Raw genomic sequence first — 21,476 nt, 5'->3', positions numbered from 1 at the left:
TTATTTATATTCTGGTACTGTCATTGCTAGTGGGATGATGTCAAAGAGGGAAGGGGTGGAAGAGAGTATTCCATACAAGTTTCCGTATAGGAAAGGTACCAAGAGAAAAAATTCCAGTATATGTGGTGGGGTGGGGTGAGAGGGTGCACCACAAACAACCAAGCAGCATGGCTACTAAGTTCCAGAAACAGGATAATGAGGAAGGTCGAACATGCTATGAAAGAAATTGCTAAAAATCAAACTGCTATAATAAAAATGAAACAGACAAGCAAATAAATAGCAAGATAGAGTATCTATATTTATGACAGTATAGAAAAGAGCTAGCCCAGCACATTTTACTAGAAAGAATCAATTTAAATAAATAGCATTTAACATTAACTTTAGACACAAGATGATACGATATGGTTAAATATCTCCCAAGCCTGAATGGACTCACAGAGCTGATGTTTAGCTCTAGATTTATGGCTTCAAGGGTTGAGAGATAAATTTCCTCCTGGATAGGATTCTATCCAAGAGATAGGATAAATTTCCTCCTGCAAAGGATACAAGTAACAGCACTAGTGATCTAATACTTAAACTTAGATAGGTTTCGGCCGCATTGGCCCAGGCCATAGCTAACTTAATAGCACCACCTGGAAACAACATTTAGTAATGTATTTTTGTATAATTACTTTTAGGCACCATTGCCCATTTGATTAAAGAGTTGTTGTTTGCAGCAGTATATCCGGGTGTAGGTGGTTTGTCTGGAATTTGTTGGAGATATTCATCCAGGAAGTTTTTGAAGGTTATGAAATCTTTTTCCTCCTTTATATGTTTTGGAATGATGTTAAAAAGAGTAGGTCAAGTTGAGGAGAAGTAGTTCTGTCTTAGTGTTGTGATGTACTGAGAGAAAAGTTTTCTGTAGAGGATGCATGGCATGGGGACCAAGCTTTGGGTGGACTTTGAAAGTGATACCGATATCATTTGGGCAATACTGTCAGAACAATTTCCACATCATACAAGTAATATAACGCTCTTGGCGGCACTGGAGAGAATACAGTTTGAGATTCGTGAGTCGATCCCAGTAATTAAGACCAGACATGCCATCAATTTTTTTTTTGTAATTGATCTCTGAGGTGCTTCAAGCTTTTTAATATTCTGCCTCATGTAGGGAGACCACAGCGGACAACAGTATTCAAGGTGAGGACAAGTGAAGGTAGAAGAAAGAAGGATAATGGTTGGAGCATCTCTAGACTGAAGTCCTGGGGATCCAGGAGCACGCCCTGCGGTCCATGTTGACTTTCTTGTTTATGTGGACACTCCAACTTAAGTTATCGTCGACAGTCACACTGAGGTCCCTAGTGGTGTTTGATGCTGTGAGGTGTTCGCCTGAAGGAAGAATATATGGTTGTTTAAGTGCAGCCTCTTTGCCAAAGTGGATTAACTCAAACTTATTCTTACATGTTATGTTTCTGTGCCCATTGGATAACAGCAATTAGGTCCAATTGAAGATTTGTCTGGTCTCCCATCCTGTCAACAACCTTTAAAAGCTTACAGTCATCTGCAAAAATTTTTATATTACTGTATCTAAATACAGTAATATAAAAATGACATCATATATAGACTTGCTAGAATCAAGGGAATACCATCTCCAAAACTGTTTGAAAAATGATGTCATTTATTTAGATAAGGAACAAAAGTGGGTCTAACACAGTGCCTTGTGGGACACCACTGTGCTTTTACTGTGCTTGATCGAACACCATTGATCATCACATGTTGCATTCTGTTCAAGAGAAAGGATTTAAACCACTTTAGAAGCTTCCCTTGCACTCCAATGTTGGAGAATTTGTTTAACAAAATGCTGTGGTCAACCTTGTCAAAGGCCTTGCTGGAGTCAAGATATATGACATCTGCATTGGATCCCTCACCTAAGGCCTTTAGGATATTGTTGAAATGATGCAGGAGCAGTCTAAGGCAGTCCTTGCCATTGCAGAAACCATGCTGGTTGGGAACCAACAGGTTGTTGCTTTCGCACCATTCTCTCAAATAATTTGATAAGATGAGAAGTAAGGGAGATAGGTCAGTAATTCACTGCCTGGGACTTGCTGCCCTTTTTGAAGACTGGAACGATTGACTGAGAAGGGAAACTATCAGGACTATAGCCAGAATCTAGCAATTTCCTCCAGAGAACGGCTACAGAGAATGCGAGGTGGTGATGGCATTCCTTCAGTAGTTTAGCAGGGAATCTGCCAGGAGCTGCAGCTGAGTTGTTTGTAATTTTTCTTATAGCTGCTATGATATCTGGGACACCAAATGATATATCACACAGGGTGTGCTCAGTGTTTGATTCGTCAATGCTGTTCAGATTAATCATATCTGGATTGCTAAAAGTAGAGCAGTATTGCTTCTGCAGAATCTCAAGCATGAACTCTGTACCATTTTGCAGTGTGTTGTTTTCATCAATGAGAGGTCCAATATGCAACCTAATGCTTTTTAGCGAATGAGAAGAACACTTTCGGGTTGGCTTTTATTTTATCAATGGCCCATTTCTCTTCTGCTTTTCTTTGATAGTCAATAACATTTTTCAGTTTTGGAGATGGTATTTCCTTGATTCTAGCAAGTCTATATCCACCATGTGGAAGTGTTGCAGCTGGCAATATTTTAGTTGATTTTTTTATTCGTTCTCTTTATCTTTCATATGAGTGATTTTCTGAGAGGTGTTAGTCCGTATTTTGTCTTGTTCATGGACTGTAATGGGGTGTTGTGTAGACATATGTTTGTGACAATGTCCATAAATAGCTGCCATGATGAATCAATGCTTCTTGGAGTGAAGGAGTCTGTGAAAGACCAATCAATGAGTGAGAGCTCATGGTTGATTGCAAACCAGTTAGCATTGTGAAGATCCATGAGATTGAAGGGGTGTGAGGGATTGAGATCGCTCGGATACACAATTGGCTGCCAGAATCTTAGGCAACAGAGAACCATATTGTGGTCGGAAAGAAGAGTTTTTTCCACTGTAATATCGTGGATATTGTTTGTGTGGTTGCTTAGCATTAAGTCCAGAATGTTTTTGTTGAATCTCGTTGGCACGCGCATGAGTTGGGACAGGAAAAATTCATCCATGAGTTGAAATAGTGATTCCACTGCGGCTTTGTCTGAAGTGGAAATGCACACACCAGTTTTCAGGGTATGAGTAGACCAGTTAACACGGGAAATCGAAGTCATCCATCATTAAAATATTATCAAGATGACATTGTTGAATGAAAGACTTGATATTCGTGAGGCAGTCCTTGAAGCACAATAGTGGTGCATGAGGTGGCCTGTAGAGCCCAATTATTGCTAAATCATTCATTTTGTTGTATACAGATACTGATTCACAATAGCCAGTGGAAATTGAGACATTTGTTTCTGCAGTAAATGAGTCATGTCGGAAAATGGCAACCCCTCCCTTTCTTCTACTGATGCGGTTTGCTCAGATTGTGGTGAAATTCCTTACTTTTACTTTAGCTTCCAAGTGGAAGTTGTCAAGGTGGGTTTCAGTAAGGATGAAGAAAGGAATGTGATGAGTATGGTCGGTAACTAGTCCTCAATGAATTGGATCTTCCATCTTTTTGCATGGAAGGGTGTGCAGATGCCTTGTACATTGAGTAAGAATGTTGAGACTGCGGTAGTGACCTGGTTAAACTATTTTAGAGGCCTCAGTAGAGATTTATGGATTAATGATAGTGAGGAGGATAGGTTTTGCACTGAGGTAGCAGCAGAGGTTGGTTCTGTGTGACAGCCAAGATACTCTTCTGGATCTCTTTGGTTAGGTTCCGCATGGATAGAAGAAAAGAATTAACCTGGTTAAGGAGAACTTCATGGCTGGAGTTGTGTTTACATTCACAGTTATGTTGGTTGCTTCTACTGCTTTAAATGGATGTTCTCCAGTTTCCTGAGCTGTTGAGGAAATTCGTACCATTAGTTTTGTTTTTGTTTTTACTTTTGTGTGTGTTCACATTGGGAGTGTGTTTGTAACCTAGATTGGTGATGGCTGGGAGTATTGTTTTTCATGGTACGTCAAGTCCCAGGGAGATGGGTAAAATTACAATCTTGCTGTAAACATACTCTCTCACACTGGGAGTAACGGCAGATTTTAGGGTTACGATTTCTTGATTTTGGTGGTGTTGCAGTAGTAGAAAGGAAATTGTGGGGATAGTTTCTATTGCTTGAGCATCTTGTTCCTGGAAGATGAGTGAAATTACAGTCACGATTTGTACACAGCCTTTCGTGTAGGGAGTGACGGGAGTGACTGCATATTTTTGGATTGTCATTTGAACTTGTGATTGTTGTAGAAGGGAGTGGATTACAAATAGTTTGAGATTTAGAATTGTTTGACTGTAATGGTAATAGAGTAGTGGGGACTGGAGAGGGGGAAAAGAGCAGTGGTTGATTTTGTACACTGGCCGAGATAGTATTAGTAGTAATGGTGCTTGAGTTTGTTAGTGGAGCTGTGGTGGCGGCATAGGGAGGAAGTAGGAGTGGTTGGGATTAGCCACTGGCAGAGGTAGAATGGAATGTTTGACTTTGGCCACTAAAAGTAGTAGCAGTAGGAGGGGGAGAAGGAGAAGATGAAGAAGGGGGGGGAAGGGGGGAGAGTAGCAGTAGAAGATGGAAATAGTGATGATGATGGTAGTGAGTCTATTGTGGTAAGGTAGCCATGATCCTTTTTTTGTTCTTTTAGCTGCTGATGTGATTGTTGTAGTTGTTGCTCATCATGGGCTGTGGTGGATAAAAAAATTCAAGCTAGTTTATCCATGTGGTTACTCATGGTGAGATATGAAGTAGAGATATGCTTCAGTTTATTCCCTATTTGTCCCTCATTTCGGTTATTGAAGAGATGAGCAACTCTTTTAGCAATGAGATTGAAGTCTGAAGCATATATATTATCAGTTTGAAAGAGAATGAACCAGGAGTTAATGAGAGTATCCACTTCAATATCTGACCAGTTGCGATTTTTAAAGACGCATTATGTTGGCATTTTTTTTTTTTTTTTGTTACTGCTGATGTTGATATTGTTGTTAACTACTTATGATTGATTTTCAGTGTCTTCGGTTCATTGTTGGTCACTTAACAAAGTTGTTTGTGCAACAAAAAATATAGATAATAACAGTAAATATAGGTAATAAGTATAGATAATAATACCAAATAAGGATAGAAATAAACAAAATATTCAAAATATTAACTTCTGTGATGTACTGAATGGTAGTAAACAATGATACTCGTATATGTTATAATGTTGAGATAATGTGAAATAGTGTGTGTGTTTGTTAATAGGAATACTGTGTACTTACGAATAATTATTATTACTGTTATCATATTATATCTTTCGTAATATGTGCTCACAGTACAAAGATGTAGTTTTCACTAGAATTAATGCTTTGTTGTTTTTGAGAAGGAAGAATTTTCATTTGAGTTTTCAGTTGAAAATTGGAGAGTTGGGTTCATATGTATTCTGTTACAATAGCTACTCACTGGTCAGAGCGAGCTAAAACACACCTTCGGTTTGGCTGCCTATACACAATATACTGCTTAAAGAACTGAAGCAACATAGGAAAATGTCATCATTTTCAGAAACACAACGAAATACCTGCAGCAGATTTCAACACATGATCCATCAATAGATAAATTCATACCTTATTCATTTGGCTATTTCATATCTGTATATATTACATAAGGCTTTTGGAAAAATGCAAAGCAAAAGAGTGAAACTAAAAGTTTTACACAAGCTACAAGAAGAAATTTTTGTTTTACCTTCTATAACATTAAAATAATTTTCATTGCAATGTTGATTATTACTCATTTCAATGTTAATCATGATTGTCATATTATCTCTTGGAGTAGGTTGCAGTAACCAAGTGCAGACAACTACTTGTGCACTATTATATGGATCAGATTCCGGAGAAATGACAGAGCCAGAATCACTTGTCAGTAAACCACCACATACTATTTAAAAAATAATAAACATTCAATTAAAACATGATTTTATAAGCAAAGAAATGTGATGAAAGCCACCACAATGCTGGAGAAAGAGTAAAATAAATGTATTCAATATTTTAAAAACACAAATTGTCAACCAAATAGAGGTTCTAGGTTATGAAGTTTATCAAATGATTTGACTATTACAACTTGCCCCTTTGTTTCTGTGAATGCCATAATGGACTTGGTATTATTTATGAATGATATTAGATTTAAAAAATTTTAATTTTATAATTAAATTTGATTTTATGATTAAATAATATTTAATTTTCACAGCATTGTGAATACTTTCAGCACTCTTCCATATTAATGTCTGAACAACAATATTTTAATCTTCTAGCATTCAGATTACTCTGTCAAATATGACACATTCATTTACATCGTTTTGAATTAATCATGCCTTATCTTATCCCATAGCTATGAGATTTCAATGATGTGATTGTTTATTTTTAGAATGACATTGTAGGGTAGGTGTGTGAGACTGGATCTGGTCAAGCAGTATATAGGAAGAGGTTATGCTAATGACTAGTGCAACAGTATCATCATCAACTGCTACAAAAAGAAATGAGATGCAAAGATTCTCTTCTTGAGTTGTCTGGATAGGTTGAGTCACCAGATATTCTTCATAACATTGAGTAATTTCCGAGCAAAACTTCTATAGACCATGAAGCTACTGTTTAAATCTGCCATGAATGATCTGAGATCCTTGAAGTATGAGACTTGCATAAAGGTGCACCTTCTACTGTTTTTGGTAACTTTTTGTTAACATTATTGTAGATCATTTTTCTTCAGAAAAGTTCTGTATCATTCTTTTCATATAAATATGAACCATGAACAAAAGATGATATAAAAAAAACAAGTTTATAGAAATAAACTTAAAGGGGCTAGAGAGTATATTACCAATGTTACAATTTATCTTAACCTTCATAATGTAACTGGACATATCATCATTGTTTAATGTCCACTTTCCATACTGGCATGGGTTGGACAGTTTGACTGAGGACTGGCAAGCCAGGAGGCTGCACCAGGCTCCAATCTGATCCAGCAAGGTTTCTACAGCTGGATGCCTTTCCTAATGCCAACTACTCTGACAGTGTAGTGGGTGCTTTTTACATGCCACCAGCACGGGGGGCCAGTCAGGTGGCACTGGCATCAACCTTGCTCGAATGGTGCTCTTTATGTGCTACCAGCATGGGAGCCAGTCAAGCAGCACTAGCAACAACCATTCACAAATGGTGCTTTTTATGTGCCACCAGCACAGAACCAGTCAGGTGGCACTGGCATGAGAAAATACAAATTAGAAGAAAATATAATTATATATTGTACTACATATAATATGTAACTAAATTCTCTTACAATATTACACCAAAAGCCATAACAAAATTTTAATCAATGTGGTTATTTCACACTTGCACATAAATGCAAATAGAGTATTATACTTACATCTGCTTTCCAGAGTTGTATAATATGCTTTAAATTTTGAAGAAAATTGTCTACGTGTTGTAAACATTATTTTCATTGTATTTTGAGATGATTTAATCTCTTGAACTCTCTCATTGCAGAATGTCATCATAGGAAATTCAAAAGATAAGGTTTGGTAAACCTGGAAGAAAATATTTGAAGATTTTATATTATAATTTCATAATTTCCCCCAAAGTAGATGCAAAACAAGATCAAGTCAAGGTATATAAACCAGAAACACTATGATGTTTGGATTTCATCCATATCTTACTTATGTGTCAACAGGTATTATGGTACTAATGCTCTCGTCATGAAATTTTCAGAAAATTACACAAGTTTCAAATGTTTTTCTAATCTAACAAACATCAATATCTGATGAAAAACATCCATTTTTTGAATGCCTAAAAATATGAAGAAGATTTTGTATTTGGTTTGCAAGATTCTTTATGTGAATTTGTATGTTTTTAATATTGACGTAATGATCCTCCATAGACACATCAAAATAAAGAGGATTAAAAATCAAGAAATGCTTCATAGTATCCTCCATTTCTATACATGATTCCTAAAAAATCTAGCTGCATGATGTTTTGCAAAGAAAGATGAGTAAGTCTTCTTGCAATATATGAAAAGGCAAAGTTCATACCAAAGGACTAAGTCCATATGAAGAAGTGGAAATGTCTTTATTGACTCAGCACTGAGTTTGGTCTAACCAGAGACACCAAAGTGTGGAATCCCTTTTTGTGATTTCAGAAAGTCCACCAGCTGGTAGGCCAATTATTTACTTCCTTTCATTGTTTAAATGATTTGAAAAAAGAACACAGTGTGCAAGATGACATAAAAAGGAAAAATTTAATATAGAGAACAACGACAATAATGTTCATAGTTTTTAACCCTCCTAGGTCACACAATGTTAAAATAGTTGATTTTTAATTTGAATTATTATAAGTTAATAAGAAGACTGATAAAGATATTTTATTTTTATGGAGCACTTGATTATTTTGAATTAGCCTAAGGCCTTAGCAAAAATTAATCATCAGTACTTTGAAGTCATCATTAACATAGCTGTACATGGTCTTTTCCTATTGCTAGAATATCGAGTGCAATGAATAGTGCAATGAATAGTGATCTCTCAGCATCATTACTACATTCAATTCAAAAGGAACTATTTCCTCTCAATCAGTGATTCCCAAAGTGGGTGGTATTGTCCCCACCTCCACCCCCACTTGGTGGGGGGGGGGGGAGTCGAAAGTTCCAAGGGGGTGTTGAAGAAAAGCAGGGTGATAATGGGGTAGCGATTCATGTAAACAAATTGGGGCTATAATGGGGTAGTGATTCATGTAAAAACAAAATAATGGCTTTGTTAGGTTAAGTTTTATTTGTGAAATACAGTTGCTTTGAATTTGCTTCAGAAAGAGGTCTATGTTTGTGATGGTTGGTTGGTTGGGGTGGGGCTGCTAGGAATGTGACCTGGGTGTCAAGGGGGCAGCAGCTCTAAAAGTTTGGGAACCACTGCTCTAAATATATCTTTAGACATTTCAGTGAAGGCTGAGTATTTTGTCTGGAGATATTTTGCTTGAATTAGTTTGTAACATGATTTCTAACAGCATTAACTTATAATGCATAAGAGAGAAACCATTGTTACTTGTTCAAGTGTAACTTATTACATTACTATCTAATAAGTAAAATGCAACTCTAGTATTTAACGTGCAGTCTAGCAACAGCAAAATATTCTGCTAGTCTCAGTATACTACCTTAAGTGCTACTTTTATTTCTTAGTTGAATGATTAACAAGAAGAAAGGCATAGGTTTTGAGAGAAAGAGGTTAAAAAAGACAGTTGCTTCATCAAAGGGAAAATGTAACAATTTGCAAATTTTATAACACAAAAAGAATTGTAAAAATATATCAACATATTTACTTTCACATATGCATTCCTACAGTTATATAAATCTATATCTTGGAATTTTAGATACACTCTTCTGTCTGGATTTACTTCTATTTTCCATATGCAAGTCCATCTTGCATTCACTTTATCAGGATAACCAGGTGAGGTGATAGTTGCTTGAGACTGGGTCAAAGTGTCACCACATGCTATTAATTGTAGAACAAATTCAAATGATTTAAGCACAAATTACATAACAATGAGACATATACATGCTTACTATCATACTTCAATATTGACTTAGATTTTGTGCACCAGTCTTCAAGTAGATTCTGTAAGAAACAGAGCTAAAACTTTATATTCAGTTCTAATTGTTTCAAAAAAAAAAAGTGCATTTGAATAATTATTTTTTGAACTAAATGCAAAATTTTAAATTTGTAAGGGAAGAAAATGGAATATACTAATGTTCATGCTTTTTCCAAAGTCATAAGCAGAGTAAGTAACTACTTCAATCAAGAATCTAACCTGGGTCAAATATTTACATAACAGAAACATATAACATTCTCAATGGAACTTATTACATGCAATGTAATTTGGAATTATGTTTGAGGAATTTCTTTTTAATTCAATTTTTATTCAATAGGTGTAGCTGTGGCTTCTCAACCACATTGGTTTCAGGTTCAACCTTATTGCATGGCACTTTGAGCATGGGTTGACCAAAGTCTTGTGAATAGATTTGGGAGATGGAAACTCATTACTCATTACTTAACAACTGGTGTTGGTGTGTTTACGTCCCTGGTCTGACAAAAGATACTGACAAAATGAGAACCAGGCTTTACAAAAAAATAAGTACTGGGGGTTGATTCATTCAACTAAAATTCTTCAGGGCAGTGCCCCAGCTTGACAACAGTCTAATAACTGAAACAAATAAAAAATAAATTGTTTTACTCAACATAAAACCAATTACTGGGTGATCCCAATGCAACAATCAGACATGACTATTTGCTGAAGTCACTTCAATATATAAAGAGTTACAAGTACAAACAGTAAAGAACTACTGTAAAAACCCATGTAATTTGTGCACCTGTTTAATTTACACAGGTGATTTTCAGTATAGAATTGTGAAAAAAAGCTTCTACTTGTGTAAAATTCACACCCAAGAGTTTTCAGAATTGCTGATATGACCAGGGGGAAAATGCTTGCAACTTAGTTGTATTTAGCATAATTTCACTTACTTATGATTAGATTTTATTAAATTTTCATTAAATAAAAATAATTTCTGTTTAACAGGTATCACATTGAAAGCTATTAAATTACAAAGTATTTGTGTTGTTTATAATAAATTTTATTTTACATTTCTTGCCCACAAGAGATTATGTCCAATCTTTAGCATACTTCTATATGTCTTCTCAAATCACGATCACAGGAAAAGTTGTTGATAATTCTTATCAACAAAGACAAAGCTGATAAAAATGCACAAGTGTTGCAAAATAAGTTTAATTACCAATAAACATCAGCTTGGATGACACTTTACTCAACTGACAGAGGAAGGTGATCAAACTGATTATGTAAACTGAATTCTGATTGGTCAAAAGTGTCTTCTTGTCTCAAGCTCTGATTTTCTGCCTATTCTTGTGAGAACCTTTGATATGGAGTATTGAAATTTAATCCCTTTCACACTTATAAAATGTCAAGCAGGCTTAAAAAAATGTATCATTACCAAACTGATAGTTTGGTATCCTGCTAAAATAAACATTAAAAATCGAAAGGAGAAAATAAACAGCTTTGCAAGTTTAACTCAGTGTTTATTGAACCAGAGAGGTGCGAAATTTAAGAAATGACTTGTTGGAATATGCACGTCTATGAGGAGACATAAACAAGAATAGCAAAAATCTACTATACCAAAAGAACTGGTAATACACACATTACAAGTGTTCTATGAAGATAGCATGAGATTTATACAGAAAAAGTAAGCATTATACTGTCCAGCATAAATAAAAGTCAACTTCATTATATTTTTTCTGTAAAAACCTATTCTGACATTAAATGAGTCAACTTCCGGTATGAATGTCATATTTGTATGTCATTTTTCAACAAAAAAAAAAATTCTAAAAGAATCCTGGAAATGATCTACTCATGTAATTTACCTACCCACTAAAGTTTATTTTTGTTTCCATGAAAAAAAAGTGTGTAAATTACATGGGTTTTTATAGTACCCTGTAATCTCTCGCCATATTGTGGTTCACCTATCGTAGTTTATTATTTAAGCTTACATTGATTCCTCCATAGTGTTGTTTTGCGTTTACAATAAAATAAACAGATACAAATTATAAAAATAATAAATCGTGATAGTCGAGAAATTACTGTATTTTCTTTCTAATTCATTTATCCAGTTGTATATTTTACCAATGGTGCTACATTTTGAATTCTCTAACTCTGAGGGGTTTAATTTCTGAATTTTTAGCATGGTTTTGTGCTTGTATATAGTACTGTGATAGACAAAAATAAGGACATTTAATTTCTTAGTTTACTCATAAATATTTCTCATATGTACATATTGTACTTCAAAATCAGCATTTAGACAACATATACTTACTATGAGGATTTGCACTGTAACGAAGTGAAAAACCTTGGTCTGTTTGATCAGAGTCTGTTTTGAAAACTATGAAAATTTCATGTGCGGTTGATTGTATACTTTGAGTAGAGTTGTGTCCACAAGAGCGGAAGAGTGTCCTTTCTAAAAGAAAACAAATATGCTCATTAAAAACAAAAGTAAAATTAAAACTGAAATCATTCATCATTTTATTAACAGGAGAGGTTTTAGTCAGTCCAAATCATTTATGTAAGTGTCAAGTGTATAGTTCAAGTTGATGGCTAAATGTTTTATAAATTCCAGATCAAAACTGAGGACACTTCAAGAAAAGACATTAGCTCTCTTTCTCTCCTTCAAATACACACACGTGTGTGCGCTGTTGAAACCATAGTGATATTCATTAAGTAGCTGATGATGAGAATACATATTTGATAGGCTTGTTCACTGTGAATCTTTTAAATGTTGTGGTCTCATTTTCTTAAGCTGTCTTTCACTCCAGTAAGATTAGTCTTGTTAAAGGATTCATGATTTATGGCAGTTTTATTATATGTATTATTACATATATTTATATTGCATGATTGTCTTCATTAGTAACTTTATACTAGAATAATGCTTAAGAGTTTCTTTGATATATATATATATATATATATATATATATATATATATATATATATATATATATATATATATATAGCTATATTAAATCTCTGAGTGAGATGAAAACAGTAGTAATACAGAATTGCAACATATAATTGCCAACCAAGTGTGGTGTCCCACACAGGATACTGCTACTGACTTTTATAGCCTCAAGAAGACAACTCCTCCTGCTAACTAGCAACACACATTCTGTGTTCAATTAATATTTGCGAGGGGAGGTCATCGCTCCCATCCCTAGCCTTATGTGATACACCCAGAAACTCGAGTTTGTGTGTATCACGTAAGGCTAGACCTCCCATCAGAAATACTAATCGGATACAGAATGTGTGTTGTTAGCGAGCTGGAGGAGATGTCTTCCTGGGGCTATAAAAATCAGCAGCACTATTCCATTTGGAACACCACCCTTGGTTGGCAATTATATATATATATATATATATATATATATATATATATATATATAATAGATCAGGATTTATATCCAATATATTTTTGATCATATTGCTGTATTATAGTAACAATTCCACATTTCTCGATGTATACTTTCATGCTATATACTCTGGAATATACTTTATTATAATGCTACTAATAATACTACTTTGAATTCATATTTTACTATTATTAATGTGTACATTTATATTAAATTTATATTTTTCATTTATATCTGATTATTGATGCTGTAGACGGGGCCATTAGAGCAAAGAAACAGGCCTGGAAGAGTGGGGGTAGCAGGGAATTGTATCAGATAACCAGAAGGGAAGCCAGGAGACAGGTATATCAAGCCAAGGGAGAAGCAGAAAAGAAGTTTGTCTATGTTCAGCAACATGAGGATCAAAGACTTGAAGTGTTTCAGATTGCAAGACAGTGTATGAGAGAAAATTGTGATGTCATAGGAGAGAAATGTGTCTGCATGGATGATGGTGCACTTGCTTTTAATGATTCTGCAAAGAAAGAGGCTTGGAAATGCCATTATGAAAGACTGCTGAGCATGGAGAAGGAAATGGAGGAGTACAGTCTGCCAAATGTTGACCCAATTGAGAGACCAGTTATCTGAATGAACTGTACCCTGGTAGATAAAGCAATTAAGGATATGAAGATGAAGAAAGCCCATGGCCCATCAGGAATCATCACTGAAGTGCTTGAAATATCTAGGAGTGTGGGTTATGGTCTAGTCACCCATACTGTAAATCAGGTGGTTCAAGAAGGAATCATACCCAATGACTGGTGTAACAGCACCATAGTCAACTTCTACAAAGGCAAAGGTGATGCCTTAGATAGAAATAATTAGAGGTATCAAATTGTTGGATCAGGTAATGGAAGTTACTGAGACAGTCATAGCCCAACTAATTAGGGAGAGAGTTAGTCTAGATGAGATGCAGTTTGGTTTTGTGCCAGGGAGAAGCACCACTGATGCTATATTTCTGGTAAGGCAGCTGCAGGAGAAATACCTAGCCAAAGATAAACTTCTGTACTTGGCTTTTGTTGACTTGGAGAAAGCCTTTGACAAGGTCCCTTGACCCCTTAGCTGGTGGTCACTGTAGAAACTAGGGATAGATGAGTGGTTGGTGAGAGGTGTACAAGCCATGTACAGGGACGCTACCAGTAGGGTGAGGGTTAGTACAAGTAGGAGTTCACCAAGCAGGGGTTTAACAAGGACCAGTCCTCTTCTCCATCTTGTTCATCAGAGTCCTCCAGGCAATTACAGAGGAATTTAATTCAGGCGGACCCTGGGAGCTACTCTACACTGATGATCTTGTTTTTACAGCTGAAGCACTATGAGAACTAGAGAAGTTTCAGGTATGGAAGCAAGGTCTAGAATCAAAGGGCCTTAGAGTTACCTAGGTAACCAAGTCAGTAGCAGGGGATGGATGCTCTGAGAGTGTAGCTGCTAGAATAAGAATATCCTGGGCAAAGTTCAGAGAGCTCCTACCTCTGCTGGTGAGAAAGGGCTTCTCACTCAGAGTAAAAGGTAGACTGTATGATGCATGTGTGCGAACAGCCATGCTACATGGCAGTGAAATATGGGCAGTGACTGCTGAGGACATGCATAAGCTTGCAAGGATTGAAGCTTGTATGCTCTGCTGGATGTGTAATATCAGTATGCATACACAACAGAGTGTAAGCGCTCTGAGAGAAAATTTGGACATAAGAAGCATCAGATGTGGTGTGCAAGAGAGATGACTGCACTAGTATGGGCATATATTGCATATAGATAAGGACAGCTGTGTGAAAAAGTTTCACACCCTAGCAGTCGAGGGAACCTGTGGAAGAGGTAGACCCAGGAAGACCTGGGATGAGGTGGTGAAGTACGACCTTTGAATGTTGGGCCTCACGGAGGCGATGACAAGTGACTGAGATCTTTGGAGATATGCTGTGATTGAGAAGACCCAGCAAGCCAAGTGGCCTATACCAGTGCAGCATAACCTGCCCATTTAAGAATACCCTTCAATCATTGGGCAATAAACTGCACTTGCGAAGACCTGTTGAATCAAGTAAAGTCATTGTCGTGGCCGATGACAGTACTGCCTAATTGGCACCTGTGCCGGTGGCACGTAAAAAGCACCCTTTGTGTGTGGTCGATACCAGTACCGCCTGACTGGTCCCATGCCCATGACATGTAAAAAGCACCATTCAAGCGTGGTCGATACTAGTACCGCCTGACTGGCCCTCATGCCTGTGGCACGTAAAAAGCACCCACTACACTCTCGGAGTGATTGGCATTAGGAAGAACATCCAACTGTAGAAACTTTGCCAGATCAGATTGGAGCCTGGTGCAGCCTTCTGGCTTGCCAGCCCTCAGTCAAACCATCCAACCCATGCCAGCACAGAAAGCAGATGTTAAACGATGACGATGATGATGATGATGATGACAATGCTCATTATTATATTAGGAGATAATCTTCAAGAATTAATTGATCTAATATTCATCCTAGCTTCATAGATTACAAAATGTAATAAAAAAAATTTCTTCTAAGCATACAAAAAAATTGATGTCAATGTATGAAGCATTAATTTCACTTACCTTCTGGTATCTTTTCATATATATATAAATAATCTGCTGAACAGTTTGGAGATGTTTGCAGCTTAAAATCTTCAAAGTCCAGAGTAATATAATAACGAGGAACAAGCCTTATTGCCCACTCACAATTTACATTATTTTCGTAATTTTGAGGATAATTTTCACTCTTGATGTGGCCATGTTCAACATTAAATGTACCACCACACTTTGCTAAAACAGAGATTAGAAAGCAGTTTATAAGGGTGTTATGAAAGACTGATGAAAACATTAGCAGACTAAAATAACAAGAGAACAAATAATAGTGCATGTATTTATTAATAAGAAAATCAAGAAACATGGCTTCAACTGAAATACAGCAATGTTTAACATAGTTTCCTTTAAAATGATTATTTATTTATTTATTTAAACTCCTAATTACGTCTGATCACAGAACTGTAACCTATTTAGCTACTGGTCATTTCAGTGCTTAGCATTTTTTTTTTAAATTTGTTATACAACCAGAAAAACAGATGCTGGAAAAGTTTACCTTACCTAAAGTTGTAATACAGTACAATAAGCAAAACAAACATAACCAATTTATCACATCTCTACAAATATTTCTTTTATTTCATTTTCTTTGTTTTTCATCCCTTTTTCTGTGCTTTCAGAGATGGGATGATTTATTAAGGGAGCAATGGTTGGACACCTTCATGTATTACCCAATGTAATTATGAAATACCAAATGGAAATTTTTGTTTTTTTGTTTTAAGCAAACTGAACCAAGATAGAATTAGAGACATAACACAATGACAACAGTAAGATTGAACTTAAAACCATGTCATTAGTACACCAGCAATTTATCCTCTCATTCAAATAATTGAAATATATATTTATATGTAAATATACCATTTAAACATATAGCTATTGTTTTTTTTTTTTGTCTTTTGCTAAACTCTGCCCTGATCAAGTATGCCTATGATCAAAAGTATTCAAGATGTGATAACGCCAACTTTTGTTTCAGACAGTGTATCTAAGACTACATCAGCCAATGTGGCTTCCTGTTTTTAAGATGGTAAGGTAAGATTTAAGGGAGATTTAGCTACTAATTATGGTAAGTTGATTGGCTATATAGAAGCTCGCCAATTGGCTCAAATACAATTACTTTTCTGAAAATGTCTAATTTGCAAGTGTCAACTGCTACTTACTTTATAAGTATCAACTGGATGGCTGTTTTTTATAGACTCTCCAGCCAGTAATTTACTGATAGTTACAAATAAAATTGTTGTTGTTGTTGGCACTCCGTCGCTTACGATGTTGAGGATTCCATTTGATCCGATCAACGGAACAGCCTGCTCATGAAATTAACGTGCAAGTGGCTGAGCACTCCACAGACACGTGTACCCTTAACGTAGTTCTCGGGGATATTCAGCGTGACACAGTGTGACAAGGCTGGCGCCTTCGAAATACAGGTACAGCAGAAACAGGAAGTAAGAGTGAGAGAAAGTTGTGGTGAAAGAGTACAGCAGGGTTCGCCACCATCCCCTGCCGGAGCATCGTGGAGCTTTAGGTGTTTTCGCTCAATAAACACTCACAACGCCCGGTCTGGGAATCGAAACCGCGATCCTATGACCGCGAGTCCACTGCCCTAACCACTGGGCCATTGTGCCTCCACTTACAAATAAAATATACAGATAGCAAATATTGATAGACTAAAAGAGCAGCAAGAGCACAAAGAACAATATAAGAAAAGAAATGAATATACCTATTGAATATTTGAGCTTAAAGCCCTTTTTGGATCTATAGCGTGTACGAAATCGCACTAACATTACACTGCTTTGAGAGAAAATAGTATGTGTAATGTTTTTCTGGCCACATAATCTACTGATCCTAGGTGAACGCCTTGTGCCACCATCATAGAACTCAATAAATTCTGAGCATCCATATCTGAAAGAAAAGAATATGCAAATCTAATTTTGATAACAGATTGCTAACTTATGATCACATTAGTAATATTTGTAATAAGAACACTTGGTGGATTATCAAAAACAAAAGCTATTAAAGTTAAGAAATAAATGTCCAAATGGAATTGAAATGGGAAGAAATAAATAAAAGTGCTACTATGAGAGGTTGTTGAATGCGGAGAATATATGGAGAAAAGTGAAATACTCCAAGCAGACCTAATAGAGGTAACAACTGGTGAAGTTGACAGCTATGCAGTCATATATGCAATATGAAAGTGAGTGAGCTGAGCCAGAGGGTATAGTGATTATGGTGCTTGGTTGTTCTTAATGGCTACAAGGGCAAAGGAGACGCACTAGAGAAAGTTAACTATAGAGGCATCAAATTGATAGAACAGGTAATGAAAGCTACTGAACGAGTTATATGACAACTAGTTAGAAAGATAATTGGCTCAGATGAAATGAAGTTAATATTTGTGCTAGGAAGAAGTACTACACTTCCTGGCAAGACAACTACAGAAGTACTTAGCCAAAAGTTCACTAGTGGACCTATCATTCATTGACATGAAGAAGGCATTTTACAGGGTTCCACAGTCTTTAATCACATGAAACCAGGAATGGATGGATAGTTTTTGAGAGCCATGCAAGCCATGTACAGTGATATCATCAGCAAAGTGAGGGTTAACATATTCAGCAAGGGATTTAGCATACAAGGTTGGTATCCCTCCTGATTCAGTTCTCAGCCACGGTCTGTCTATTACAGTCTTCTAGGCAACCAAGATATTTAAAACTGACTGCTCTTGAGAACTGTATGCTGCTGACTTAGATTCCATAGCTGACTCTGTAGGTTTAGAGAAGAAATCCCAAATTTGGAAACAATAACTAGAATAAAGAAACTTCAAAGTAAATCTAACAAAGTCTAGTAAGTTTCAGTTAGCAAAAAAGAACACAGGAACCATATGTCATTGTGAAAATGCTTGAAATGAGAAACCAGAGAAGGTAAAAATTTCATAAGGTGTATTCTATGAACACACAAGAGGCACAGTGTAATCACATGCAGATTGATAGAGAAAGAAAACTTTGCATGTGACAAATGAACAGGTGTAGTTAGCTGTTAGAAACCACATTCAAGATTTCTTCAAATGCTCAGAGACTTCCCAGAAATAGTTGATAACTTGTGTACATAGATAGCCTAATCAGCAGTAGAGCTGTGTGTTCCACATGTAAGAATGGAAAAGTAAGAACGCTGGAAGTTATTATTTCTGCTGGCAACAAAGGATTTCTCTTTCTCAAATGCTTGTGTGCAAAGTGCAATGTTGCAATAGTAGTGAGACATAAGCTATGAGAAATAGGTGGAAGCTTTGTAAAGTATGATGTGCTGAATGTGTAATGTTAGTGTGCATGAGCAGTGCAGCCCAAATGAGCTGAGAGAAAACTGGATATAGAGGAATCAGATGTAGAGTATAAGAAAGAAGATTATGCTGGAACAGGTATGTGATGCATATGAAACATTTCAACTGTGTCAACTGCTCCAAGTGGACAGAACCTGAGGACAAGAGAGATGGGAAAAATTGAAGAATGAACTCAGAAGGATGGACATCATGAAGGAAATAACAATGTCTGCAAAATGATGATGGTGGTGGTTATGGAGATTGGTCTAATATTTTCACTTGAGATTCTCTTGCCATTTGCTCATAACAGTCTTTCCAATCCACCATCTGTGAAACAGCAGAAGGTGACACATTGGATCTGTTCATATTCAATCTTTGCTACTATCACCCATCTCTATAGTTATCCTTCATTCTCTCTCTTCTCTCTCTCTCTCTCTCTCTCTCTCTCTCTCTCTCTCTCTCTCTCTCTCTCTCTCTCTCTCCACCAACTCTCCTCCCTCCCTCTCTCTCTCTCTCCCCTGTCACTTTCTTTTTCTTCCATTATTTTCCCCTCTATCACTCATTATTAACATCTTTCATTCTCACTATGTCCAGTCACTCTCATTCCATTTCTTTCATTGCTCTATTATTCATTTTAACAAACACCATTTTTATTCTCTCTTAGTTTTCTCTCTCACTCTCTTCAATTACTCTTTCTATCAACTCTTTACTTTTATCACCCTAACTCTATCTGATCACTCTCTCTTCTTCCTACATAGTTCTGTAGAGAAAAACAGATGAACAAAGCTAACACAAAAGTCAACATTATCTTTGATATCATTAAAATTGATAAAATGAATGCTGGACATGATCTAAGGTTGGTCAAATCAAACTTGTCTGAAAATTAGTGTCCTTGTAGCAATATAAGAAGATGCTTCTGTCTGTCTGTGTGCTTGCATGCATATACAAGTAATATTCATTTTTTAGTAGCACTATAGTCAGTTTTCTGCACGAAAACACACACACACACACACACGCACGCACGCACGCACATGCACACACACACACAAAGACAATCATAGACATACAGAATAAGGAAAACAGAGATATTTACTTACCCATGGTAGTAACCAATGCTGATATCATCAACAAAGTCAATTTGAATTCTTTTCATAGGTGGAGCATTTATGATCCATTCACATTCGGTATAAACTGGATAGTTTTTAGGATAATTAGGGGACTGGAGGTAACCAACTCCAGAACTATCAATATACCGATGACCTCCACAATCACCATTATATGTATGTACTACTAATGTAAATAAAGGGTCGCTTGCAGCAGAAACATTTATGTAAAGGTGTCTCCCTGAGGTAACCATTTTGGCAGGAGAAGTATATCCACAATATTTTCCATCTGTAGCATTACCAAGAGCTGGGCTATTGGACAGTCTACCATTTAATAGCTGCAAAACAGATTTAATATATATATGTATGTGTGTGTGTGTGTGTGTGTGTGTGTGTGTATAAAATAACAAACTAAGGAAAGAAATTCCTTCAAAGGGGTGTGTAAAACATCCAATTCACTGGTACATCAGTTGAATACCACAGAAATGGAGGTATAATGCAAATTACAAACATCATCATCATCATCGTTTAACGTCCGCTTTCCATGCTAGCATGGGTTGGACGATTTGACTGAGGACTGGTGAACCAGGTGGCTACACCAGGCTCCAATCTGATTTGGCAGAGTTTCTACAGCTGGATGCCCTTCCTAACGCCAACCACTCCGAGAGTGTAGTGGGTAATTTTTACGTGCCACCAGCACGAAGGCCAGTCAGGCGGTACTAGCAACGGCCACACTCGAAATGGTGTCTTTTATGTGCCACCTGCACAGGAGCCAGTCCAGCAGTACTGGCAACGATCTCGCTCGAATGTCTTTACACGTGCCACCGGCACAAGTGCCAGGGCACAGGTACCATCATGATTTCGCTTTCACTTGCCTCAACAAGTCTTCGCAAGCCGAGTTTCGTGTCCAATGGGTGCCAGTCGTCGAATTTAGAGAGATTCAAGTGACAATCTAATAATTTATTTATATTATAATATAACATAATATACTATGAATAGGGTCCTCACAGGCAAAGCACATAGGTATAAACTCTTCTGGGAAGGTAACAGTGACAGAGTAGGGGGTGTAGACATATTTCTTGCAGAGAAATGTGTGGATAAGGTCATAAAGGTAGTCAGGATGTGCAATAGAGTGCTTAAACTCAGGCTAGTCTTGCAGAATAGTATAGCTACAATTATCTCTACCTATGCCCCACAAGTGGTCCTACCAAATGAACAGAAGGATCACTTTTATGATATTCTTTTGCAGGCTACCTCACAGACGAGTGACAATGATCTCATCTTTGTGGCTGGAGATTTTAATGGGTATGTTAGACAGCAACCTGGTATCTTCCATGATGTACATGGGGGCCATGGAATTGGCTCCTGAAATTATGAGGAAACTAGGTTCCTGGAATTCTGTGATGCAAATAACCTATTGATCTGCAACACCAACTTCAGG

At 36.6% G+C, this 21,476-nt stretch overlaps 1 protein-coding gene across 1 annotated transcript in view; it reads right to left on the bottom strand.

Annotated features, from left to right (window-relative positions):
• The window catches only part of LOC106881670 (cubilin), a 217,162-nt gene that overhangs the window by 44,829 nt on the left and 150,857 nt on the right, over nucleotides 1–21,476 (bottom strand). Inside the window, exons 45-51 of the mRNA XM_052967022.2 lie at nucleotides 20,030–20,373; nucleotides 17,346–17,527; nucleotides 15,608–15,814; nucleotides 11,935–12,075; nucleotides 9,375–9,547; nucleotides 7,441–7,600; nucleotides 5,773–5,964 (exon numbers count right to left, since the gene is read on the bottom strand). Of these exons, the coding sequence (XP_052822982.2) occupies nucleotides 5,773–5,964; nucleotides 7,441–7,600; nucleotides 9,375–9,547; nucleotides 11,935–12,075; nucleotides 15,608–15,814; nucleotides 17,346–17,527; nucleotides 20,030–20,373 (1,399 nt within the window). The remainder of the gene's footprint in view (nucleotides 1–5,772; nucleotides 5,965–7,440; nucleotides 7,601–9,374; nucleotides 9,548–11,934; nucleotides 12,076–15,607; nucleotides 15,815–17,345; nucleotides 17,528–20,029; nucleotides 20,374–21,476) is intronic.

The sequence above is a fragment of the Octopus bimaculoides genome, chromosome 4 (assembly GCF_046866305.1).
Source record: "Octopus bimaculoides isolate indiv1 chromosome 4, ASM4686630v1, whole genome shotgun sequence".
NCBI classification, from domain to species: Eukaryota; Metazoa; Mollusca; class Cephalopoda; order Octopoda; family Octopodidae; genus Octopus; species Octopus bimaculoides.
Note: the sequence above shows the minus strand (reverse complement) of the source record. Positions and strands in the feature narration are given on the sequence as shown.